The sequence below is a fragment of the Globicephala melas genome, chromosome 9 (assembly GCF_963455315.2).
Source record: "Globicephala melas chromosome 9, mGloMel1.2, whole genome shotgun sequence".
NCBI classification, from domain to species: Eukaryota; Metazoa; Chordata; class Mammalia; order Artiodactyla; family Delphinidae; genus Globicephala; species Globicephala melas.
In genome coordinates this window covers 44500343-44527080 of record NC_083322.1, presented here as the reverse complement: position 1 = coordinate 44527080, position 26738 = coordinate 44500343, and the positions used below count along the sequence as shown (strand labels likewise).

The following is a 26738-nucleotide window of genomic DNA, read 5'->3' as shown; positions in this document are numbered from 1 at the left end:
AGGGTCATTCTAGGCCAACTAAATCCCCAAAGTATGAGAGATGCAGCATTTGTTTGATCTGTTTTTGACTGTCTTGTTTTGGAAGTTATTTCACAGTCCTTGTAGTCAATTTTCTGTTCTGAAGTTCTGGAATTTATGTTAATTCATTCATGTATGTGTTCTCTCATTCCTCAAGTGTTTATGGATCATCCACTGTCTTCTGAGCACTGAGGTTCAGAGATAAAATCAGACACAGTCCCAGGCTTCCCTGAGCTCACACCATCCTGGAGGGAGCCAGCAAATATCGATGACCCGCTATGTTCAGTGCTGGACAAATGTCAGTCCGGGAGCCCGGAAGAGCTGTGGGGCAGGGGATGCTCAGTGCTGTCAGGCAGGTCTTAGGAGAATTCACAGAGGAGGTGAAATTTGGGCTTGCTTTGAAAAAGAATGGAAAGGAGGGAGTATTTCAGACCTAAGGACACCTGAATGAAAGCAAAGCAGGGTGGAAGCAAAAGAATCTATTCCACCTCCTGTGGGGGTAAATCTTTCTGCCTAGAACCTGAGTTTTGTACCTTGTGATCAGGTGGACTTGGTTTGGTTTCAGGCTTCACACCACTGACTTGGGACTTGACCTTAGACCTGCATCTTTACCTCCTTAGAGTCTTGCTTTCTCATTGGCAAAAACAAATGATACATGTAGATTTTGTTAGGTTTTTGTGAGGATTAAATGTAAAAACACTTGTGAAATGTTCTAGTCCTCATCCTGGCAAGAAGGAGGGACAAAAGTTAATTTTCTGTCTTCATTCCACCGGACAGCTCATCTTCCATATGGGTCTTTCTTGGAAACAGCTGCCCCGGCCCAGAGAACCACTTGACAGGCCTTGTCTGGGGTTACCTTGGGTTGAATGAATTCCATTTGTTCCTTCTCGAAGGATTTGCTCTGGCAGGAATGACAAATTTCATAAAAACTCAACTCCTGATACACCGCAAGTCTTCACAGGGTAGACACTTGGTGAGGAACCAGTGGGAGAAAAGAGTGTGATATGTTTTGCATTTTTGAAGATTTTCTCTGTTGCATGATACTATTAAAATTGAACAATAGCAGTAAATTTAATCTCAGCAATACCTGCGGATTTTGAATCTAAAGCACCCAGTAGGTGACACACCTGTTTCCACTGGGGAAGAATGGCTCACACCAAGGGTATTAGAGAAAGGGAGGGCGACCACGCAGATAATTCCCACCCAGATTGTTGACGAGAGGCCACGTCCAAATCTTAAGCTCAGTCCAGTAAGGAAAACAGGGTCTGGCAAGTGAAGGATGCCTGGGCTCAAAAAAGGATCTCGAAAGCTCTTCTCCCTATAATCCGGGATCCATATAGCTACATAAGACACGTTCTTCTGATTGAGCCACCTTTGGGATGCAAAAAATTTTAAACTGTCCTCAGGACAATTCTGTATAGAGAGCATGCAAACATAATTTGAGAACACAAATACACACTGAGAAGGATATGTGGTACGACGAGGAGCTTTGGAGCCAGACCCGTGGGGTACCACTAACAGCTCAGTCGTTTGCTAGCTATGCCTCTGTGGCAAGTTACTGAACCTCTCTTAGCTTCGATGTCTTCGTCTGTAAAAACCGTTTGGTTATACCGCCTTTCCAGGTTGATGTGACAAGTAATTGAGATCATGCATTGAAAGCCTCTGGTTCCCTCGACATTAATTCAATCTTAGTTCACCTCTCTTTCCCATCACTTTCCTCTTGGTGTCTGAGACCTTGTTTACATCATTTAGGTGGTTCACCAACAGATACCGTGCTGCACAAAGTGCACCTTCAACACATACATGCACGCACACACACACACTGATGTCATCCTTTCAGCTCAATCAAAACAATTCAGGATCACTGATCTCCAATCTCAGTTCTGCTCCCTTCACTCTACTTCCTCCTCAGCCCCTTCACTGGGCAAAAAAGAATATGAAGGATGGACAAGAAAAGAAAATGACATTGCAGAGGGAAGGAGGAAGCAACAAGTAAAGGAGACCCAAAATCTCCTGGTAGGTCAGAAAATCTAATGACTAGATCAGAAAATGCAAGGAGATTAGGGAAAATAAGATGAGAAAATTACAGGGAGGCAGACCACGGAGGGCCTTGCAGGACATGCACAGGACGTGGACCTTCATCGTCCCATCAACAGTCAGCCATGGAGTGGACATTACAGGAAGGGGTGACACTGTGGTTTGTGTTTCGATGCATGGGGGTTGGGGGTGGGTGTGGATTGGGAGTTGGTCCCTGAGGGAGGCAGGTAAGGGAATCAGGAACCATAGCTCAGCAAGCCAAGATCACGGACACCTGCAGGACCCTAAGTATGGAAAGGGAGTCTGAGGATCAATGGGTGAGTGAGTCTAGCTCTTTTCGGAAGCTCCAGCCAATCACTGGCTAGAAATCACCTCCTAATACAACTAAACACAACATCATTTGGGGGGCGGGAGGGAGGGAATTATACTTTTTAATAAGTAGACAAAATATTTCTAGGAATACCTTTTTCACAATACTCCAGGCATGGGCCAACCTTCCAACACATTAACCTCTTGCCACCAGGCTGATCTGACTCACGTTCTGGCCGAGGGAGAGGGAAGAGACGGGTAGGAGGACATTACTTTCCCTGAGTGACGATTTTGCATTGTTTATTTTCCCAGAGCTCCACCCCTCCTCTGGATCTGATAAAGCAGAGAGTTACTCAGAAAGGACTCGCCCCAGTGGAGGAGAAATTATTGATGAAAAGGGTACATCAACCCAAAGATTGATTGCCTTGCAGTGAACACACCTGTGCAGGTGTTTCCACACCCACCCAGATGTTCCCGTTCACTGTGTAGAGCCAGGAAGCCCAGACACAGGCTGCTGGAGGAGGGACTTTGGTGTTTCATTTTCCTAAGACATTTACCTGGGAAAGTTTCTCCATCCTGAGTCTCTACTCCCGCGTGGTTTTATTCATCTTATGGTGGTACCAGTTGAATTACAATAAACAGCCGATTTTAGGCTGCTTTGGATGGACTCAGTCATTTTTTAGGCACCAATTCTGAGGCTTGATTTTCTGTGTCAACTTGGGTAGGCTAACATATTCAGTGGTTTTGTCAGGCACCAGTCTAGATATTGCTGTGAGGTCATTTTTAGATGTGATTAATTGAAATCAGTAGACTTTTGAGTAAAGCATTGGGCCTCATCTAGTAGTTGATGGTCTTGAGAACAAAGACAGAGATTTCCCAAAGAGCAAGAAATTTGGACTCGAGACTGCAAAACAGAAACCCTGTCTGCGTTTCCAGGCTTCCAGCCTGCCCTACAGGTTTCAGACTTGCCAAACCCCACAACTGCATGAGCTAATTCCTCAAAACCTCTCTCTCGCTCTCGCTCTCTCTCTCTCGCTCTCTCTTTCTCATTGTGTGTGTGTGTGTTATTGGTTCTGTTTCTCTGAATAACTCTGATGAATATACCCACACACATAGAGTTCTTCATTCCCACAAAATATGTTTGGTCTATTTTAGATTTAATAGCTAATATGGCTAAAATCAATAATGATGAACTGTAAACCCAAGGGACACCTTTTGGATTAATTGGTGGGTGTTCTTGGATCTGATTCTCAAAAGAGAGGGTTAGTAGAACCCTGAGGTCTCATCAATTAGGGGACAGGAGGACGGCTTAGGTGGGTGGAAAAAGTGATTCATCTTGATACTGAGGTGAGACTGGAAGATGGTTCTATCGTTTTAGGGAGAAGTATCGGGTTCTGAGCTTGGAATTTCCATTTTTAAGGGAAAGCTATTCCATAGCTTGATTTGTCCCAAGGAAAGAATAAGAATGATTGGCATTCTGCTGATGTCCATTTTCTTTTATTCCTTAGATGAAGATGAAAGGGTCTGTCTCAGAGGACACATAAATATTTATGAAATAAATTGACTTACGATGCCTCATTTGTCACCTCTCACAAGGATAGAGATTGAGTGCCTCTTTGTCTTCTCCTTTCGGCTCTTCTCCGATTACCTGGATCACATCTGAGCCCCATAATTCAAGTAGTGATGCTGGGCAGGGATCTCTACTCCTGGTTATGGTTTTTGGAAGTTGCTGTCATTTGCTGGACATAGTGGACAGTTGTAGTCACCCCTCTGTGGCAGGGATGGTGAGAGGGGTGGGATCCCACTGTGGTGGGATGACAAGGATGCCTAACTCACCAAGCACACTCACTCGCGGCACCTTTTAAAATAGTCTTAATTACCCTATAGGCAGAGATGTTATGATTCAGATTAAACAGATAAAGAGACTGAGGTACAGGGAATCAAGTCACTTGCCTAAATCCTCACAGGTAGTAAGCAGGTGTTCTAGAACTGGAGTCCAGGCTTTTGCATTGAGTTCTCCTCAATTGCTATTTCTGTTCCTGCCCTTCTGGAATTCCATGGTACAAATGTCTCCCCTATGCATGTATCCTTTTAAAATACCGCTAAAACACTGGCCACTAAAATGCTTCTATCGTACATAAAAATGTTTTGGATATTAAAGAATTGATAAAATCTCCCTCCACCCCATGCCACCCCGTAGCCCTGGAAACTGATTAAGATGTTTTCGAAAGGCATTTATCGCACAAGTCTTTTTTTTTTTTAATAGAATATGCAACTTTTTTTTTTTGAAGATGTTGGGGGTAGGAGTTTATTAATTTATTTATTTGTTTTTGCTGTGTTGGGTCTTAGTTTCTGTGCAAGGGCTTTCTCTAGTTGTGGCAAGCGGGGGCCACTCTTCATCGCGGTGCTCAGGCCTCTCACTATCGCGGCCTCTCTTGTTGCAGAGCACGGGCTCCAGACGCGCAGGCTCAGTAGTTGTGGCTCACGGGCCTAGTTGCTCCGCGGCATGTGGGATCTTCCCAGACCAGGGCTCGAACCTGTGTCCCCTGCATTAGCAGGCAGATTCTCAACCACTGCGCCACCAGGGAAGCCCCCTATCGCACAAGTCTTTACTGAACAGCTACTATGAGGAAGGTGCTGTGGGATTGGATGCTGAATGAGACTCAGCCCCCACCCTCTAAGAGCTTAATCTTATGGGGGAGTTGAGACATGTGTACAGATCATTAGAATCACAGATATTATATCTGAATGTTAAAGGTCAGTTCACATGGTCCCCTCTCGAGTAAGAAAAGGGCCTCAAGACCTTGGCAACCTGCTGAAGTCCCAGAGTAATTTAGTGGAAGGGTCTCTTGGCTCCTAGTCTGCGTCTCCACACAGCTGTTCTCTAACACAAGCCAGAGTGCTTTAAAGCCACGGTTCCCAAACTGTGCACCGAGGAGCTCTGGGGTGCCTCGGGATGTTTTAAGTTTCAGAGGGAAATCCAGCAATACTTGATATCTGTGAGCCTCTGTGTGAAAGGTGAGTTCCAGGTAGTTCACAGTTTCAGTATGCACTGAATTTCTTTTGAGGATGTCATAGATTTTGGAAGCTGGATTTTTGACAATTGCTGTCCTAAGTAGCAAGTATCATAAAAGATCAATATGGAACAGGAGAGGAGGGTGGTGGCGTCCAAGCTGATTCCAAGGTTTGAGAAACTGTGCAGGGGCGGGGTATGCATATATCCTACTGATCTCGGGTGGCCTCAGCCGGCAGAGGCTTGAAGCAGGATTTTGGTTCCCCAGCCAGAAATTGAAGTCAGGCTGTGGCCGTGAGAGCGCTGAATCCTAGCCCCCAGACCACCAGGGACCAGTGGCCAGTGACGAGGACCTGGCCCATCAACTGTGTAGAAATGAATTTCCACATAGAGACAGAAAGTAGTGAAACAAGGAAAGTGTTTATTAGGGGGAGAAAGGGTACAATGTGGATAGATGCACAGGCGGGCTCAGAGAGTCGCGCCTTCGTGGTAGTTTGAATCACTTTTATGGCGCATTTCCTTAGGGTTTCCTTTGGCAAATCATCTTGCTTTGCCTGGTTCTGAGTCTATATTTGGTATATCTCAGGGTCCTCCCATGTGTACGTGTGTATCTCTTAGCCAAGATGGATTCTAGCAAAGAAGCCTATGGGTGGGTTGACATCTTCTACTATGCGGTGGTGCCTCCTCTCTTTTTGACCTTCAAGGAACCTTTCTGCATGTGTGTAGCTGGGAAGGTCTCCTGGACTTTGAGAATGAGGAATATGTGGTCTTCTATCTCTTATCTAGGCAGGGCACGGCTTCTCCCCCCTCCTGCTATTTTGTAGTTTCCGTCCACAGAGGACAAACTCCAGCTGCTCAGCCTGGGGCCCATCTAGCTCCAGCCTCACTACTAGCAAGTAATTGTGCTTATTCAAGAATAAAATCAAAACATTACAGTTTTCTTCAATTTACATATACATAATTGTTTAATGGCCACTAAGCTGTCAGAACATAATACTTAGTAAGTTGTTTGGAACTAACAACTTAAAAAACAGAATAGGAATTTCTTTTGAACCAAAGTCCTGAGCAAAAGCTGCTGAGACAATGAGCAAGTTTGGGAACCTCTGCAAATTAACGTCTTGCTACTCAAGTGATACCAGCGCCTTTGGTATCCCCTAAGAGCTCATTAGAAGTGCAGAGTCTCCTGCCGAAGCCAAATCAGAATTTCATTTTTTACAAGGGACACCGCTGATCCCTAACACTTGATTCACATTTGGAAAGCACTGCCTTTTAGCATCATAAGGGCAGTAGAAGCGAACGGCCCACACCTGTCATCTCCTCATCAGACCACACAGAGAGCAACCATTTGAGCAGTCAGAACTCAGATCCCGCCCCCCTGATGCTCACTAGCTATGGATCTTGGGTAACATGGTGAACTTTGAGCCACAATTTCCTTACTTGCCAAGGGAGAAGGATGGCTGATCCTGTCTCTTTGAGGTGATTAAATAAAGGTTAAGTGAGATAATGCTTACAAAGTAGAATGCCTGGCCCAGAGTAGAACAATAACTATGGTTTCTTTTTGCTTCCTGGGTCTGCAGCTCTAGGACAGGTGACCGTCTTCTTTTTCTACACCTTTGAAAGGTCACAACTGCGGGAGGGAGACATCAAATTTCATATTCAGTCGTTGGATTGATGACCACACCTACTATGATAGCCAAGCAAACGTAAACACACCTTCTCTTTCCAGGTCTTGAACCAAGGAGTGCAGCCTGGAAATATGTGTAGGTTTGCCTTAGGGATTTCCCTGTGTCCCTACAATATGGGGAAACACTGCAGACAGGCTAACAGGCAGAGAAGAATTTGCTTCGGGGGTGGTGGTGCGTATGTGGTAAAGTACACATGACATAGCATCTACCATCTTAACCATGTTTAAGTGTACAGTTCAATGGCGCTAAATATATTCATATTGTATAACCATCTATCCCCGGAACCCTTTTCATCTTGTAAAACTGAAACTCTGTAACTAAACACTAACTCCCCTCCCTGCAGCCCCTGGCAACCACCATTCTACTTTCTGTCTCTATGGATTCAACTACTCCAAGTACTTCATAAAAGTGGAATCACACAGTATTTGTCTTTTGTGAATGGCTTATTTCACTCAGCATAATGCCCTCAAGCTTCATCCATGTTGTAGCATGTATCAGAATTCTCCTCCTTTTTAAGGCTGAATAATAAGTAGTCCGTTGTATAATATACCACATTTTGTTTATCCATTCATCCATCTATAGACACTTCGGCTGTTTCCACATTTTAGCTATTGTGATTAGTGGTACCATGAACACGGTGTACAGATATCTCTTCCAGACCCTGCTTTTGATTATTTTAGGTATATACCCAGAAGTGGAATTGCTGGATAATACGGTAATTCTGTTTATAATTTTTTGAGGAACCACCTTACTGTTTTTCACCACTTCACATTCCTACCAACAATGCACAAGGTGTGGGGTTTGTTTTTAAGTTCTTTTCCGAGCAGCATGAATGAATGACCTTGCCTGACAGACACATTCTCCCCTAAGACTGTGAGCTCCCAAAGCTGAGGGACACTGCCTCACTCCCACTGGATTCACTGCACACCTAGGGCAGTGCCTGGAAACTAGAAATATTCAATTAGTGTTGGCTGACGGTTGTCCCCAGCCAGCCTCCATTCTCCTCTAGCCTGAGGGTAGCTTTTCTTCCTGCACAGCATCGCCACCTGCTGGAAAAATTGTCACATTGCAGTTTCCTGTCTATTGTTAGTGCCTTTAATACTGAGCAAACGTTGATTTGCAATATTCAGATTTTTGTGATCCTTTAGACAAGACTGAGGTTTATTTTTTGCTCTGTGAAGTTTTTTTTATCAGAGGTAAAAATGTAATAGAGTTGGGCTTTCCTGGTGGCGCAGTGGTTGAGAGTCCGCCTCCCGATGCAGGGGACACGGGTTCGTGCCCTGGTCCGCGAAGATCCCACATGGCACAGAGCGGCTGGGCCCGTGAGCCATAGCCGCTGAGCCTGCGCGTCCGGAGCCTGTGCTCCGCAACGGGAGAGGCCATAACAGTGAGGCCCGCGTACTGCAAATAAAAAAAAGGAAAAAAAGAAAAAAGAAATGCATTTCCATCATAATTGTACATTAAAAGGTCAATAATTTGTTTACTAATATAATCATGTTGTTTTGATCTATTTGTTCTAGTCCCAGTTTTATAAAATCCTTGTAATTAAGGACAGTCTCTACTAGATTCTGTGATTAAATATCTTTTAGTCTCGGATTGTGTGGTGCTGTGACTTTTTATCTTTTGTTTTTTTTAGAAATTTTATTTATTTTATTTATTTTATTTATTTATTTTTGGCTGCGTTGGGTCTTCGCTGCTACGTGCGGGCTTTCTCTAGTTGCAGTGAGTGGGAGCTGCTCTTCGTTGCAGTGCGCTGACTCCTCTTTGCGGTGGCTTCGCTTGTTGCGGAGCACAGGCTCTAGGTGTGCGGGTTTCAGTAGTTGTGGCTCGCGGGCTATAGAGCACAGGCTCAGTAGTTGTGGCGCACGGGCTTAGTTGCTCCGTGGCATGTGGGATCTTCCTGGACCAGGGATCGAACCCGTGTCCCCTGCAATGGCAGGCGGATTCTTAACCACTGCACCACCAGGGAAGTCCCTATCTCTTGTTTTCATATTTCTTTATGTTTTATCTTTCCTGGGCATTAATTATGAGAAATTCAGAGAGTTTACATGAGGTGATAGTAACTAGATTAACTGGTTTTATCTTAATTTTACATCTCTTTTAAGTTTATAATATATATCTTACCTTATAAGTTATTTAGTTTTAGTTATTTTCAATATTATTGAAATTAACTTTAGTTATTTTCAATATTAGTTATTGAAACTTTAGTTATTTTCAATATTATTAGCTTCTTTATTCCTTTATTAATAAGGTCTCTCGAGTTCTTATTTTTCTCTAAATTGTATTCTACTCTGTGTTTAACTACTTCATATCTTATTCTTAATTAGTAGCTTCAAGTGTATCTTCAGTTATTTTCACCCATTTTCATCTTCTTTAAGATTCTTCTCACCAGGTGGCTGGTTTTATACCAGTTTACATTCTACCTGACCGTAACCAGAATTGTTTATCTTCCTTCTCGGAGGTCATGCATATATTCACCTGGCATGTGGCTCATCATAGGGCCAAGGAGGAATGAGCTGAGCTAGGGATGACAGGAAACTTGTTAGGACCGGAATGGAAGGGATCTGGGGTGGGAAATGGCTGCAGGCAATATTGGAGAGAAAGAGGGGCCAGATCATATACGCTCTGATTCTCTGCCTAAAGCATCCCCAGATTTAACAACACTTTCTGCCTTTTCTCTTTCTACTTACAGCTCAGGCACAGCCCTCATCATGTTGTTTGTTCATAAAGTTACCTCCCCACTGGATGAGAGCTGGAGACCAAAGGTTGCATCTTAATCACTGTTGCATGTTCCCAGCACACAGCACAGTGAAGTGATTCAACCACCAGTGGTCAATAAAACAGTGAATGAATGGTACTCAAAGCCAGGAACGAGGCATAAGTAAAGAAAATGAAAATGGCGTAGCATGTATGTACCTTCATGGACAATAACACACGTCCCACACATTCAACTAAGAAAACAAAGAACAGTCTTGTCACAGGACTTCTGTTTGCTCAAAAAATCCCGAGGCCCTGTTCTCTCCTGCTATTAATCGGTTCTGAACATAAACTAATAAGACAACACCTTCCTAAGGTCTTATTTGATGAGAGTACTCTAGACTCTACAGTTTCTGTTCTTTTAATAACTACAAGTTTCCTATGCATTGGGGCTTTAGGGTTACTACTGAATTGGATTCAAGACTCACTCCCCAGTCTCCTTTCACTGAAACACGGCATTGGTCCCCTCTGAGATCTTGGCTTTCCAGATCCTCAAAGCTTCATTTCACTGAATCCACCCAGACCACCAAAAGTAATGCAAAGTGCAGTTGGGGATAAGGGCAAGTAGCCTCTGAACATGTGGAAATTATGGGGTGTGGTCCTCTTGAAATGTCTAACTCAAATTGGAACCTTCTTCTGAGTTCCTGACCAGCAAATCAAAGGGCTAACTGTGTGTCTTACAAACTCTACACGTGTGGAGCAGAATAATTGGTTTCCATTCTGTCCCCAGTACCCTCCCTCTCCACCTGCTCCATCCTGCACCACCCCCTGCCCCTGTGCTCTCCATCTCTGGACCCGCTGCCTTAATTTACCCTCACTCATGCACACACTCCTCCCTCAGCCCCCTCCAAGTTCTGCTGATTGTACTTTCCAAGTTCTTATCAACTCCACATCCCTCGCTATTTCTAGTGCCACTCCTAATCAGCCTCGACTCCTCCCAACCTCTGTGGTCTCCTTGTTGGCTTCTTAGTTTTCTCTGTTTACCCCTTCTAATCCATTCTCCTTTGGGCAGCCGATGATTTTTGTAAAAATACAAATTTTATCCCACTGGAAACTTGCTAAATTTTTCTGGAACCTTCCCCTTACACTTAAAAATCAAGTCCAGGATCCTCAATGTGCCTCTACAAGCGTTCCAGGATTTAGCCCTTGCTTGTCCAGAGAGGTTCACCTCACGCCAGCCTCCCGATTGGTCACAATGCTCCTATAATAATGGCCTTTTTTCAGATTGTGTATGCTTTTTGTTCATGCTCTTTCTCCTCGTTAGAATGTTCTTCTACCCACTTTTTAGTTTCTTAATTTCTACCCGTCCTTCAGATGCCTGAGAACTGCCCCCCTACAGCAATTAAGATAAAGGGAAGCAAACAGGAGCATAAGAAAAAACAGTAGCTTGTAGTTTCAATGGTGTCAACAAACGGAAATCATAAGATCACATCAGCGCTGGATAATTACCCAGAGAACGCAGTGTGCGCACACGCGCGTGCGCGTGCGCGCACACACACACACACACACACAAGTTCTGTTTTTTTTTAAAAAAAACTAAAATGTAAGCATCTTAATGGAACTTTAGGGAAGCAAGGTCTTTTACTTAGGAATAGGCTTCAGAGGTAGCAAGAGAAATAATAACAGTTACTCAAAGAAATATAAGTTTATTTTTCTCACACAACACTAAGTCTCAAGGAGTCAGTCTAGGAATGGTATAGCAGTTCGGTGACATAATCAGAGTCATGGGCTCTTTCTAGCTTTCTGCTCCATTTACATTCAGTATGTTGGACCTTACTTCCATGCTCATCAACACCTCACAGACCCAAGATGGCTGCTGCACATCCAGGCTAAAGTCTCTATTCCAGGCAAGAAGGAGAACTGGAAAAGGCAGCTTATAGCTCATTAGCTGAAACTGTGTCACATGGCTGCCCCTACATGTAAGAAAACTGGGCAATTGAATGTTAACTTTTACAGCTTCTCCAGGAGAGACAGGTGAAAAGGAAAGGGTTTAGAAATGGAGATTGTGTGAGCATATGAGCATGCTAGGACTAGTAAAGTAATGGTACTGTAATTAAATGGTAATTAATTAATTAAATGGTGTTGTAAATAGTTTATTTCCATATTTTAAATGTCACAGGTATTGTCTTTTATTTAACATTCTGTCACTATTACATTTACCAGGACTTCTGCAATTTGTCTCCCAATATGTCCCCCGATTTTATTTTATTTTCTCCATAGATTAAGATTTCTTAGTGTGTTCATGTGTGTATTATTATTATTTTAAAACAATAGGACTCTTCAAGGACCTGGGTTTGCTAGCAGAGTAAACCTATTCAGAAATGGAGCAACACTGTTATGAGAATGAGAATGGTTTTCTCCACAGCCACCTGCCCTTTTAAATTCCAAGATTCATCCAGCTAAAAACTATCATCATTAACAATAAAACTTCCTTTTATAAAGGGAAAAAAAAAAAAAAAGATCCCGGGGAACTCAGCAAACATTTCATGCCTCTAAGAGACACCAGGTGGCAGTGCAGCGTAAGAAGTGAGTGGATCTAGTTGGATCCATACCTTGATTCCATCAAATTGAATAAATAAATATAATTTTTAAGTGTGTGCCTTATCCAGATCCTTGTGCCACCAGTTCATCATGGTTTCAACCTCCTTTCCAGAAATGAGCTATGCATGATGCCCTTTGCGTGACACACATTTCATTTGGCTTATTAACATAAAAATTCTCTTCAGATGGGAGATTGTTTACTGGAAACACAACTGTGTTGTCTAATGCAACATCACCCAAGGCATTTTAGGAAATGATGAGTTCACACCTTGATATTTGTGTCCACAACTCTGGGTCATATGGGCCCTCCATGGGTAAATGTTTGTGGGGCAGAATGGCTTAGGCAAACTACCTGCTTTTAAGGGTGAGGCTCTAAGGGCTAAAGCTGTATTCTTTTCTCCTCTAGGAATTTTGAATCCAAAGATAAAACAGAGACACATATGAAGAGCAAAGTCGCTTTTTCTTTTTTTAAAGAAAAGTATAGTGGCACTTTCATCTTCAAACATATATTCCTTTTTCTGAATCCACTGAGATTTCAGACTAAGCTATACACCTTCGTCTGAAATGATATAAACTGAGTTGCTAACACAGATGTTTACCTATGGACTAGCTGCTATTATTACTCAACAAATTAACTTATTGGGTTTGTGGTGTAGGGAGGAGGAGGTTTTTTTTTTTTAAAAAAAAATCTTTCGCCTATACAATCAGGAAGCAAGCTGAAAAGGGTAAGTTAGCCTATTCATCTTGACAAGATATTCAGGACTGAACAGTGCCAAGCATAAGGGAAATCTAACTCTTTTCCTATGAGTCCCAGAATTCTGCAGAAGATAAAGATGACTCACATACCAGAAAGTTCTTTAAAAGCATCACTTTATTTGCTATAAGAATATAATCTGGCCTGTCCATACAATCCATCATGCAAAAAATCATGGTAGGCATTTTACAAGCAATGCAGAATTTCAATACTTGTACATTTGCTCAATTAAAAGATTAGCAAAGGCTGAAGAGTAACAGCTTGGGATAAAAGAATACAGAAGGAGTCAACTTTCTTCCTCAGGATCATGGCTTCCAATACCAAGGAGCACAGTCAAGAAAGCACAGCTGGGCTTCCCTGGTGGCACAGTGGTTGAGAGTCCGCCTGCCGATGCAGGGGACACAGGTTCGTGCCCCGGTCCGGGAAGATCCCACATGCCGCGGAGCGGCTGGGCCCGTGAGCCATGGCCGCTGAGCCTGCGCGTCCGGAGCCTGTGCTCCGCAATGGGAGAGGCCACAGCAGTGAGAGGCCCGCATACCGCAAAAAAAAAAAAAAAAAAAAGAAAAGAAAGCACAGCTACAATCTCAATACCTAAGACTGAATATACTGAGGGACAGGTGAGGACCATCATTTGTGGGTTGATCCACTGGAGGCCACTACCCCATGGACAGTCTCACTGTGTGGCCAAATGACTATGCAGCAAGCACTAAGGCATCTGTATACAAACAGGTAGAAATTACCTGTCGAGTTAACCTAATTCAGGTGGATTAGACTCTACCAGCCTGCAGAAGGGTCCTCTTGCTCAGGCACCAAGCAGGGAGGTAAGAATTAATTGCTTCCTTAATGAAAAGTCACAGTGATTTTCCTTTCTGTATAGCAATTAAATTTCCCTGAACTACCGTTGTAAAGCACATTATAAATAAATTGCTCAATAGCCTGATGGGCACTGAACTCTGGTGCAGACTCAACTTGCAAAACTGTGGTTTATCGGAAATGAATGTGGAGAATAAGAAGAGAAGATGCTACGCGCTTTACAATCAGACCCCAAAGGCTGTGGCTCAGGGTACTGTCCCCTCTTTGAGGGGCATCCCAGAGAGTTTTCCCAGCAGTGGGGTGCTCACGGCTACCTCTGCTGTGTACCTATGACTCTCCAGGCTCAGCCATAGCAAACAAAACCTATGTTATCCCTAATCTTCATCGCAAAAGGCAAGAGTGGGGATCATGAAGGCCATTTTCTAGTCAAGCAAACTGAGCCTTTTAAAGGTTATGCCATTTAGACTGAGGACCTGCAACTAGTTATAGACAGAACAGGCCCGGAGATCAGACCTGACAGACAACAAACCTGAAGTTTGCCATCGCACCAGACCATTTCTGAAGGGATCAAAAGCTATTTCTGACCTTGAGATTTTTCTTACCATTTCTGTGAATTTAGTCCCAAAGTAAAAACTTTAGGGAGAGATACAGAAAGGCTAAAAAATGCCACCATGAAGAGAGGTAAGTTATAGACCTCTATCCCGCCAACAGCTGTGAGAGCAATTGGGCTCCCAAAGGGACTCAGATATGTGGTCTGTTGGGAAGATGACCTGAAATTTAACTTACAGTCACCTCCAAACTTATGGAGAAAAATCTGCCAATACGGAATTCAAATTAGCTTCAGCATTTTATACTCTCTTGAACCAGGACCATAAGACTAAATGGACATTTCCTGGGTGAATCTCAAACCAGGAGTCCCTGAGGTACAGGCATCCCATTGACTTCTGGCATTGTCTACCGTGAGTGAAGAGGAAAGATGGGAGAAAAGCAGATCCAAAATCCATCTCCTGTAAACTCTCATGTTCCTAAAGGTACAGCAAGGCTATCAGGCATGAGGCATACAATGAGAACCGAAGACAACGGTCTTTATTTTTAACTTGGATCTGCTTTATGAAGCCTAAGTTCAAAAGTACATATGAACACAATTCATCAGTTCTCCTTTCCCTCTAAGATAGTTCCATTCAGAAGTACAACTTCTGGACTTCCGTGGTGGTGCAGTGGTTGAGAGTCCGCCTGCTGATGCAGGGGACACAGGTTCGTGCCCCGGTCCGGGAAGATCCCACATGTTGTGGAGCAGCTGGGCCTGTGGGCCATGGCCGCTGAGCCTGCGTGTCCGGAGCCTGTGCTCCGCAATGGGAGAGGCCACAACAGTGAGAGACCCGCGTACCGCAAAAAAAAAAAAAAAAAAGAAGTACAACTTTTGTTGGGAATGCAATGACTTTGAAAGTTCCATGTTTACTTGAATTGTAAATATTTGTATTAAAAATTGGAAAAGATGTTTTTAGAAGTGCATTTCTTAAATATAATGATTATTATTAAACCGATATTCTCATCGGGGCAAGTCAATTTCCAGGGATGAAAAAAGTGTCAATGGGAAGAATTTCATTTTTTTCTGAATGGGTAGCATCATTTTAACTTGGGTCCAATTTAGACTTTGAAAGATCTATACCAATAAAAGCCGCATGAGACAAGCCTCTTACTGGTTTGCTGCTAGAGGCTGCATGGACTTCCAAATCCTGTGACTGATGGCTCTATAACAGAACAGCAAAGGGGAAACTCACGTATAGGCTTCACCGTGCCTTGGTGGAGTCAACAATGATAGCACCAGCCCTGAAGGCTTCATTCTGGAGACATATCCCACTGTGGCTGGTTAGTGCCCAGAGGCTGATGGGTGGGCCTCTCCCTCACTCCCTCTTCCCCTTGATTTATTTTCTGTTCCAGTTATGTGAGATGTTCTGAATCTTTTTCATTTTGATCCTCTGATCCAGCATCTTGTACCTTGCAGGATGCTCATCACTTTTCTTTGGGACCGAAGGTGCGTAGGCGCTAGATGCATAAGCAGGGTGTTTAAAATGACGCAGAGGAGGCTTGGTGACTGCAGGCCATGCAAAGGAAGACAGACAACCGTTAGTCTCACCAACTACACAGTGCTCCTAAATCCTGGGGGTGACCTCCTGGCCCCCAGACCTGTTTGTTTTCTTTAAAACCAGGAAACAAACAGGGTTGAACTCTCACTAGAAATCTTATTGCAAATAGATGAATAAGCACATCATCACTTTGGTCATTCACTTAAAATAAATAAAGATAGGGCTTCCCTGGTGGCACAGTGGTTGAGAGTCCGCCTGCCGATGCAGGGGACGTGGGTTTGTGCCCCGATCTGGGAAGATCCCACATGCCGCGGAGCGGCTGGGCCCGTGAGCCATGGCCGCTGAGCCTGCGCATCCGGAGCCTGTGCTCCGCAGCGGGAGAGGCCACAACAGTGAGAGGCCCGTGTACCGCAAAAAAAAACCAAACAAAAATAAATAAAGACAAATGCCTAGGGAAAAAAATTTCCTACAGATAGACAATGATGACCCCAGAATACAAATGTTCTTTGACAATGAATGGATGGGGTTAAGGAAGTGAGAGGGAGCAGTGACGTCACTTTGGGAAATAACAAAGCAAACACAGGTGAGCACAGTCATCTCATTAATCAGCACTTAGCACTGTGTGTAAGCTTTTAGGGTTGCAAAGTGGCACACAATCCCGGAGTGCTAATAAGAAGCACATCATTGAGAAAATACTTGCAAAGCACATGTATAAAGGTCTTGTACCCAAAATACGGAAAGAACTCTTAAAATTCAACAAAAGGAAACAAACAACCCAATTTAAATATATGCAAAGATCTGAACAGACTCCTTGCCAAAGAAGATATACATATGGCCAAAAAGCATAGGCAAAGATGCTCAACAATTTTTGTCACTCGGGAACTGAAAATTAAAACAACAGTGATATATACTACACACCTATTAGGATGTAGTACTGCTGAATGAAAAAAAGCATATACACATCTAATCTTAATATTATAAAAACATATAACTGTGTGCATAGGAAAATCTGGGAGAACATATATTTAAACCATAGCCGTGATTATCTCTGAGTAGTATAAACATGGCAATTTTATTTCTTTTTAATTGTTTACACTTTCTATTTTTTCTATGATGATCAAGTTTTAGTGATGTAACTTTTTAAAAAGAAACATACTACTAAAAATTTCTTCCATAGAATCAAGTATCAAAGCTATTCTACAAAACTATACATAATGGAAAGTCAGGAAAACTGAGTTTACTCTGCACTTTAGTCCGAGACCTTTCAGAGCACTCACAGCTGAGTATACTGTTCGCAGCCTAGAGATCAATATTCATTCACCGACTTGTTAAAGCACTTAACTGTGTGTCCTGCTGATACAACAATGAACAAAACAGGCAGAAACCTCTACCCTCATGGGGCTTCCATTCCAGTAACCCCCTCTGAAACCTGTGACTTGCTTACAGAAGAAAAAGTGTTCAATCATAATAAGTAATGCTATTACTACAAGCTCGACACTACCCACACCTACTTTGTCTTTGGAGTTAGGCTAACACATAAGTTAAGATTTTCAGCAAATGGTCCTATAGTGCCATAATAATGTATATGCAGATTAAAAAAAAATCTCAGAATGTTTAATTCTGTTTCTTGGGGTAAACAAGGGATTGCAGCACAAAACACTCTAGGAACATATATAAAAACCGTCCTGTTACCCTGGAGAATGGAGTAGAAACAGGCGAGGGCTTCAAATTAAAAGCTGATGGTCCCCACACTTCTGGGCTAGCTGATTTACTGCTCTTTAAGTCACAGTCCCTCTCCATATTCATTCTATTTTCACTACTCAGCATGAACCCAGCCAAAGTATTATTGAATTTCCCACTTCTCAGCATGAAGAAACATTTACCGTTTGCTAGAATTCTGATCATCAGAATGAAAGCTCTCCTTGCCACTGGAGTCGCTGCAAATAGAGTTGAATCCGCTGATAGAGATCGGCTCCCCACCGAGATTGTGGAAATACTTATATGCTTGCTGTCACCCTCACTCAAAATGTGGGAAAAAATAAAAATTCACACAGTGCTGTTTGTACGCATTGACTGCCTTTCCCCTCTACAGGGGAACATGAAATGATGACAGGGCAAAACAGCGGCACCTGGGATGAGGGCACGGTTTTGAATTTAATGAGGACCTTTCTTCCGGGGTGGTGCTGTGGCCACTTAAGGATCCTTTCCTTTGTCTTTTGGCGATTCCTGAGATATTTCTGGAAGGAGATCTGGCACTTTCCCTTTCGATGACTGGGTACCTCCCACAGCTGAACCCAGGCAGTAGTGTTACAATCCTCTTCTGCTCCCTCAACCCAAGCCCCTCCCCGCCCCAAGCAGAGAAGAACCAAATTGGGAACAGAATCTCCTCCCCTTCATATGCTTATCAACAAGTTGGACCCTTTTCCTCTTGGAGACACGTTCACAAAGTCTGCTCTTGTCTCCTAGAGCAATTTACTTGGAGAAAACGATCTCATTGGCTAATGAAGATTTGACAAAGACACATTTCTCTGCACAGAGCCTGAACTTGGGAAAGTCATTCTCTATATTACTTTCAAATGTGCTTAGGAAAAGAAAAGTTCAAGACAAAAACTGACACATCATCATCCTTTATTATACAATTACAATGTTTGTTTTTCATAGACGTTAGCGCTCTTTTAGGAGTTTTAATCCTCATTTGTTTCAATCTTATCTTTTTCATAAACGCAATTTCTCCCAAAGGTGTCTCTGACTTTCGCCCTTTTGTCTGCCATCACCAACTTTTTATTCTCTCTCTCTGAGGCCACTTTGCTTGGTGGCGACTTTTTTTTCCCATAGGAAAATAATGCATAGACTTATTCTTCTTCAGAAAATAGACTGCGATTTATTCATATATCAACTGTAACTGTGTTAAAGTTAAACTAGTATGTCCATGGCAGGACTTCTCAGAGACCTAAAGGATGGCGACATGTATCATGAATCCCTAAGAACAGCCAACAGCATGTGTTTTTCTAATTTTGATTAGGCCAAGGCGCCCCCTTTATCAGGAGCATGTCACATTTTCGGAAGGACTGGTTTAATTCATTATCACTGTCGTTCTCATGTCATAACATGTTGTATCTTATTAATTCGGTGTGCCCTTTTGTTTGCACTGACAGCAGGCAGAAGGAATGGTCACTAGTGCTCGTCTAATCTACGTGCACCCTAATTCCCGTGCAGTAAACCATGATCTGCATTAGAACCCAAATCTGTGTCTTCAATCCCCCACGGCTTCAGTGTGATCTTGCAGGGCCACTGCACAGCAGCAGCAACTGGGAAATTTTCTGAATCTCTGCTGTAGAGGACTGCCTCCAAAGGCAGAAACTTGATTTACTCTTCGCTTCTGAATAAATTCTAATATTGGCACCTTTAAAAAAAAAAACAAAAGTGTTCTGCATGTGTTTTCTTCTTTTTCAAAGATAATGCCATAACATGACCTTTGGAAAAAACATTTCCACATGTAGATATTTTCTAACTGCATTTACACACACACAACACAACACATACACTAACAAGATAAAAAACAATCATTTATTGCCTCATAAATGTTGTTTTACATGAAGAACAAAATCCCACTGCCATACATTCCATTTCTAAAATAGTGTCTATTGATATCTGTCTGAAATTTGATGCAAAGTCCTTATAAAAATGCTCAAAAATCATCCATGAGCTTTGAATTGCAAGGGATTGATGTGTCAACATCCGTTCCACGAGGATAAAATGATACAAGAACTGAGCCTGTGATTTTCATTTCAGGATCCGTGATGGTAAAATAATGATAATATCTGACATACATCGTGTACTAGGCACAATGCTAAGAATTTAATGTGAACCAGCCTTTAATCTTCACTACAATTCAACAGGCAAGCACTGTTATCACCCCCGCTTTTTTTTTTTTTTTTTGCGGTACGCGGGCCTCTCACTGTTGTGGCCTCTCCCGTTGCGGAGCACAGGCTGCGGACGCGCAGGCTCAGCGGCCATGGCTCACGGGCCCAGCCGCTCCACGGCCTGTGGGATCTTCCCGGACCGGGGCACGAACCCATGTCCGCTGCATCGGCAGGCGGACTCTCAACCACTGTGCCACCAGGGAAGCCCCGATCACCCCCTTTCTGAGTGAGGAAACTGAGGCTTTTAAGTAACTTGCCAAAGTTTGAGTGAGGAAACTGAGCTTAAGTAACTTGCCAAAGTTTACACAGCCAGCATTGCAGGAAGTCTGGATTCTGGGTTCACATCCAAGTGGTCTAGCCTCAGACCTCACATATTTAAAATAACCCGGGACCAAAGTTCAGAGTACGTTTTAATAACTACCATAATAAGTTAAAATAGTAATTCATTTATACTATCAATAATTTGAGTATATATCTGTGATATATGGGATTCTTGAATACCATTGTTAGTAGCCATAATCATACTTCCCCCAAAGCAAAAGCAAATCATTCCTTCTTAATACAATTTGTGTGGTAATGGCTCAGGAAGGAATTGCATAAACATCGTGGCTAACAGGTCTCTTAAATAGCTGCTTTTGTCTCTTCCCTCACCTACGTGGGTTTGGGATGGAACAGGTGTTCCAGAGGTCTAAGCACCAGAGACAAGCAAACAAGTCAGGGGAGCCCCAGGGTCTTGGGTGAAATTTTTAACTTGGTGGTTCTCACCCCTCACTGCATATGAGAACCACCTGGGGAGCTTTTAAAACTCCTGGGTACCCCAGACCCATGAAAGCAGAATCTGTGTGGGGTTGGGCTGAGGCCTCAGGAGTTTCTAAAGCCCTTCAGATAATTCCACTGTGCAGGTGTTTGCAAACTACCGTTTCAGCCTCGCCAATCTTCCCCCTCCTTATCTTCACAAAGGGAACGACAGTGATAATATTTTGCACACACTGCAAGTGTTCTATAAATTGTAAAGAGCTAGCCAGGGCTCTTGCTGTAGTTTGATCACAACGAACTGCCTGGCTGGTGAGGAGTCCTTTATGCATCAATTAAAGTTACCTGTGGTCTTCAAAATTAGGCTTTTTTTTTTTTTTCTCTCCTACCCACATAGTTTGTTCTTCCTGTTGGGTCTAACATGAAGACAAAAGCTCTGAGAAATGAAGAAACAAATGTTCTTTCTGTTGGAAAAAACAACTTTGATGCTATCACCTGAGGATTGTGAGGAAATCTGCAACACTCAGAGTCAGCGATCCTTCCTCAATATACTGAGCGCTTGGAAAAGCAACGAGTAAGACCAAAGACGATGTTCCTGGTGTCTGACTAAGGCGTGAGAGCAAGAGTGGGTGCTTTGAAGTCGGAGAGACCTGGTTTTAAAGCCTCCTTCACCTCCCCCAGCTGTTTAGTCTTAGGCAAACACCCCCCCCCTCAAGTGTCACTTTTCCCCTCTGAATAACAATGTTACACACTTAACAGGGCTTCTTGGGAGGACTCAGCGAGATGGGGCATGTGAACCATGTGAACCACAGTGACTGGCATAAAGAAGGCCTTCAGTTAAGGGCAACTTTTATTATTATTGTAGTGACAGTGACCATGTCCAGGGGAACTGCTGGTGGGTAAGGGGAGCTCTGGAAAGACTCTGGGACAGGCACCACCATCCCTGGCAGCGCCGATCTTGGGCTGGTGGAAAGGGTGTTGCTCACTCCTTCTGCCCTTTCCAGAGAATCGGCCTGACATCAGTTTCGCCCTCTGGATTTGTCTTCTCTCTGGACTCTTTCTAGCTTCTTCCTGGGACGACTTCTCAGAGCATCTGGAATTCCAAACCCGACTTATACCTGTTTCTGATTGAGGCAGCCACACTAGCACATTTGGTATGAATTAACTGCGTTCTGAAGATAAGCTCGTGGGAAGACACGCAATCAGCCAAAAGACTCCTCTCACTAACATCAGCTCCACAGAGAGTGGAATCAAGACGGGTTCATCCCAGTCCCAAAGGAAGAAACACACCCTTTAAAATTAGCAGTTTGGCTGAATTGGTTTTCATAGCTGGTCTTTTCCTTAAAGGGCAAGTGGAAGATGTTAATTTGTCTCACCAGAACAGGAGACTTGGTCCTTGTTCAATATCTAGGCTTCCCAGCCAACAGTTTTAAAAATGAAAGTGAAGTATAACAACTTTTTGTGAACCCGGGGCTTTGTTGTTTAAGGAGCCCAGTAGCATGGCCTGTCTTCTGTGCAGTTCAGCGTCTTTATATCCATTATCTCATTTGTAGTCGCCCCTCACCCATCCTTGGAAGGGAGTCAGATTCAGTTCTTTCTCTGTCCCCATATGACTGGGACACATAATTTCAGTTTCCCATAAAAAGAAAAAAACAGATAGTAACACTCACTGCAGAGGCCTGAGAATGACAAGAAAGCAACGTATTAGAAACAGCCAGCACAGTGCTGACACGTAGTAGGCGTTCACCCAGTATCAGTTTCCATCCCTCTCCTCAGAGGCAGATCCTACATTTCAGGAATTATCTGGAAGATTTGCAATTGCCAGGAAAACTCAGCAGCAGAATACTTTCCCAGCTAGGGAATTGCTTTGTCTCCTCAAGACATGAAAGCGTTACATGAAGGCCATGCTGATAGGTCTTCCTTCCTTTTGCAGAAATACAATCTAGCGACATGAACCCAGCCAGAAAATTACTCTTAAACCATGCACATTAGATGTAGTGCTGTCTAAGGTGAGGGTCTATTCTTAAACTCTTCAAGGTGTAGTTTATATTAAAACTAGAATACTTAAACCCAGCATCTACATTGGAAAAGACTCTGGTTCTCCAAGGACTCTTCCTCAAGAAAATGGGAATACTAACTGATCTACTGGTGCCATATCTGAAGCTTACAGAGCAAAGAGCACAGGAGACAGGAAGCTTGCTGTCTGAGAAGCTATCCAGAAAAAGGCCAATTGACACTGCCTGAACCAAACCACTCCCTAGTGTGGAAAGATCACCTGACCAGCATTTCCACGTCCCCAGAGGAATACATGGCCACAGGGAAAAAAATAAACCACATAGTTCTACTGCCCTTCATCCAACCTGAAGCTGTTTGCTTCCACCTGCATTTCTCAACCCTGGATGCCCATCAGATCACCTGGAAAGCTTCAGATTTACTGCATTCCTAAGCCCCACCTCCAAGAGTCTTGAAAGTAATCTGTTATTTTAAGGTGAAGCCCAAGCAAGTATGTTTGTAACGCCCAGTGGTTCTAACTCGTAGCCAGGTTGAGAACCACTGGCTTAGGTGCCGAGTTTGTTTTGAGAATATGTCCCCTTAAGTTTCGAGGGATGCTTGGGGCAGCTGACAGGGTCTGGTCATTGCACACAGGAGTGGCCAACCCTTGGCCACATGCTAAGATCTGTGACAAGAATCAAATCCACGAAGGTCTACTTTTGGAAGAGGTGGTGTGGTATTGTGAGAGAAGCGTGGGTTTGGGGTGTCACAGAACTGGATTAAACTATTACCAGCTGTGAGATCCTAAGGAGATAATCTGTTTTGGGATTCAGGGTTTTGGGTTTGTTTTTGTTTTTTTCTGTAAAATGGGGAAAATGGTAACTTCTTTGCATGGTTGTTGTGAGGATTTTAAAGGGGCTATAACTGAGATAATGTAGGTATGGTACCTTGCAACCTCGTGGAGTGCCAGTATGTCGTAGGTGCTTGGTATGTGGCTACCATCATTACACAGCACAGGAGATGAAAGGTCATCACAAGGAGCCTTTTAATGGTGGCCTCCCTGGTGGATTTCTTATTATAGTACAGAAAAGTCATGTCATTCCCCGTACAAATGGATTTTACCACATGAAAGACCTCAGCACACAACAAAGAGATGAACTTAATGAATTTATTTGTGACTATTTGGCAGAGAACACACCACTGTGATTCACAAAAGGCTAATTATCCAAAATGGGCATTTGTGGGGAAAAATTACATATATATATATATATATATATATATATGTTTGTTTTTCCATTCAGCTACCTACACTTTGCTGAAACCCAGTGCCATTTTAAGCAAAGCAGAATCATCTATCCCACATTCTAAACTATTTATACCGTGTAAAAATACTGAGCCTCATTCAATCACTTTGGGCTATTCCTAACCATGAGCTGGAACCCCCAGATGGGAAGGGTGGCTTAGATACCCAACCAGGATGGAAGGAGTTTCAGTCCCTGAACTCTAATCTTGACATAATTAGGAAAATGACAAACAAATGACTTTTGATTCTTAAGACTCTTTGCATTTACTATGCTGAGCCATAATAATTCTTTGAGTCACCTTCATTGGAAGCCATTCTCGAACCACTGATTCCCTGGTCTTTGAGATACCTCTTCCTTATGCTTCACCCTACAGATCACTGATCCTGGCTATAAACTTCATTAGGACGGGACAGGGTGTTATACAGATTTGCATCCCCAGAATTTAATCCCAGTACTGATAACAGTTGGTGCTGAAAAATATTTAATGAATGAGTAAACTACTCGGCATCATACTCAGTAACCTTCATAAATCTCTCATTTACTAAAGAAGAGGGGAATCACTTAGAATACACACCAGTTGACTAGAATCTACAAAACCTAATACTTCTCCTTTGCATCCACAATGCCTTGATACCTAGATTTGTTGCCTGTGTTTGCTCAAAGAAGAATGTCGGCAAGCTCCTTTCCTCTGAAGTTTCAAATTTGAGGCCTGAGCACTTTTGTTTTACACCAAAGCTATAACCTCAACTCAGGTCTTACTATCGTCTGGAGAGGCTGAGGCACAGTTTTCAAGTCTCTCTGACAAACAGCTGAAAGAGCAGGAGCAATTAGGTAAGGCTGGAAAATAAGCTCTTTTCTTATTCAAACAACTGCTAGCTATTAAATGCCCTGCGACCTTATGATTTAATGATTAATCGTTTAATTTAATAAAAATATTATTTTAATTAATAAAAAAGAATAAGAAAGCCCTCCCTCAAGGAGATGATCATCTTCAATTGAGTTCTTTGTTTTCATTTTGTTTCTCCTGGCAAGCACAAAGAACATGAGGCATGCTCTTTCAAAGGAGAAAAATATTTGGGAGATTACGCAAGCTAAGTATTTTGTTCGATTTTTTTTCATCAGTGTGTGCCTTTTTCCACGTGTGCATCTGAAGATGGGGAGTGTAAGGCCAAATCAGTAGCTCTGTCCTGTGCTCACACCAACTATGACCTCTGCCAGAAGAAGCCTGTAAAGTTAAATTTCTTTAGGGTTCTAGAGCTCTGAAGTGCTAAATCACGTATAACAAATGTGTTTTGCTCTAGTCCATAGTAAGGATGACAACTGGCATCCCTTAAACTGAACTCAAGATAGAAGGCAATTGCAGAGACCACTCGTGGGAATCTTTACTTAAAATTAAGACAATGCAGGATCCCTCCACACCCCACAGTTGTGCCTGAAATCGGTACCTGCATAATTGTACTCTACCCCAGGCAGAGTACAACTGTGAAAGAAAGGCTGTTCCAGTGTGGACTGTTTGACATCAGTCTTTACGCCTGACAATGAAACTCGAGCAAAGAGTACAGGATTGCCACCTGCTAACTTTGGGCAAGCTATTTATCTGAGTATGCCTCAGTTTCCTAATTTGTGAAATGGAGATAACAGTACCTTCCTTAGAGGGTTGTTGTGAAGATTAAATGAGATAATACGTGTGAAGAACCTAGCATTGCCCCTGATATTTGATAGATGTGCAATACATACCAAAGTATTTACTGTTAAAAACCTGTATTAGGAAGATCAGAAGTTACCATTTTTGAAGTTAATCACTCAGTAACTTACAATACACATAATATTTTGTTTTTGTAAAAGCAACATAAGCTTCCTAAAATGTCTTCAGGCCTCAGGGCTGGTCAGTTCTCTTCTGAGGAATCCTCTGAATGGATGTTTTATCCGTAGTCCCCTAGAACAGGACACACAAAAAATGTCATTGCAAGCCAGCTGGCATCTCAACGCACCAACTCTTTCTACATCAGGCAACAGAGATTAGAAGCAGAGCTGCATCTATTGCCAACACTACCGTGCAAGCCAGAAGCTGCTCACACAGGAGCAATCAGGTATCTGCATCAGCGAATGACTACGGTACTGTGCCTTTCCATCTAACGATCACTTCGGAAAAGTGATGTGACCGAGGCGCTGGGGGCATCTGCTCAGAAGCCACTGACTAGTCTCCATCGTTAGCAGTCATGATTGGAAGAGAAGCTCTGGGCCACTCCTCCAGCGAGAGCCAACATTGGCTCAGCTCTCCATCATTTACGGCCCGCCCATGAGCTTGACTGCGTTCACAAACCTCATGGGGCACACTTGAAGTTGGCACTAGAAAAAAATTGTCTGCAGGTGCTATTACTTTACCATCTAAGAGTCACTTTGCTATGGGCATGCAAGGAATCAAGGTGATGTCCTCAGAGCAGTTTCCTGGTGCTGGCGTGTCAGGAGAAAGCTTTGATAATTTTGTAAACCACACAAGCAGTTCTTTAATGAAGTGGTCTCTGGTGGCTTCAGGACTGACACATGTGACAAACAAAACTGTCTCGGAAGACAGTCACAGATTTTTCACTAGGAAATTCTTTAATATATAATATTTGAGCAAACAGAAACTATAATTAATAATATAACAAATACCCAGGTACTCTCTCAATACAGTTTAAGCAGATCTTAACATTTTGCGTATTTGTTCAAAAATTTGTTTAAAGAGATTAAATACCAAGGTAGAATTTAA

At 42.9% G+C, this 26738-nt stretch overlaps 1 protein-coding gene across 8 annotated transcripts in view; it reads right to left on the bottom strand.

Annotated features, from left to right (window-relative positions):
• Positions 1-13263: 13263 nt before the first annotated feature.
• PDE1C (phosphodiesterase 1C) overlaps positions 13264-26738 on the bottom strand; it is a 554383-nt gene continuing 540908 nt past the window's right edge. For 5 of the 8 annotated variants that reach the window (XM_060305447.1, XM_060305445.1, XM_030857469.2 and 2 more), the window contains one exon: positions 19568-25922. In XM_060305447.1, the coding sequence (XP_060161430.1) occupies positions 25909-25922 (14 nt within the window). In that variant the 3' untranslated portion in view covers positions 19568-25908. Of the gene's footprint in view, positions 16023-19567; positions 25923-26738 lie in introns of those variants that run through there. The other 3 variants (XR_009565283.1, XM_030857475.2, XM_030857476.3) reach the window with 3 other exon arrangements.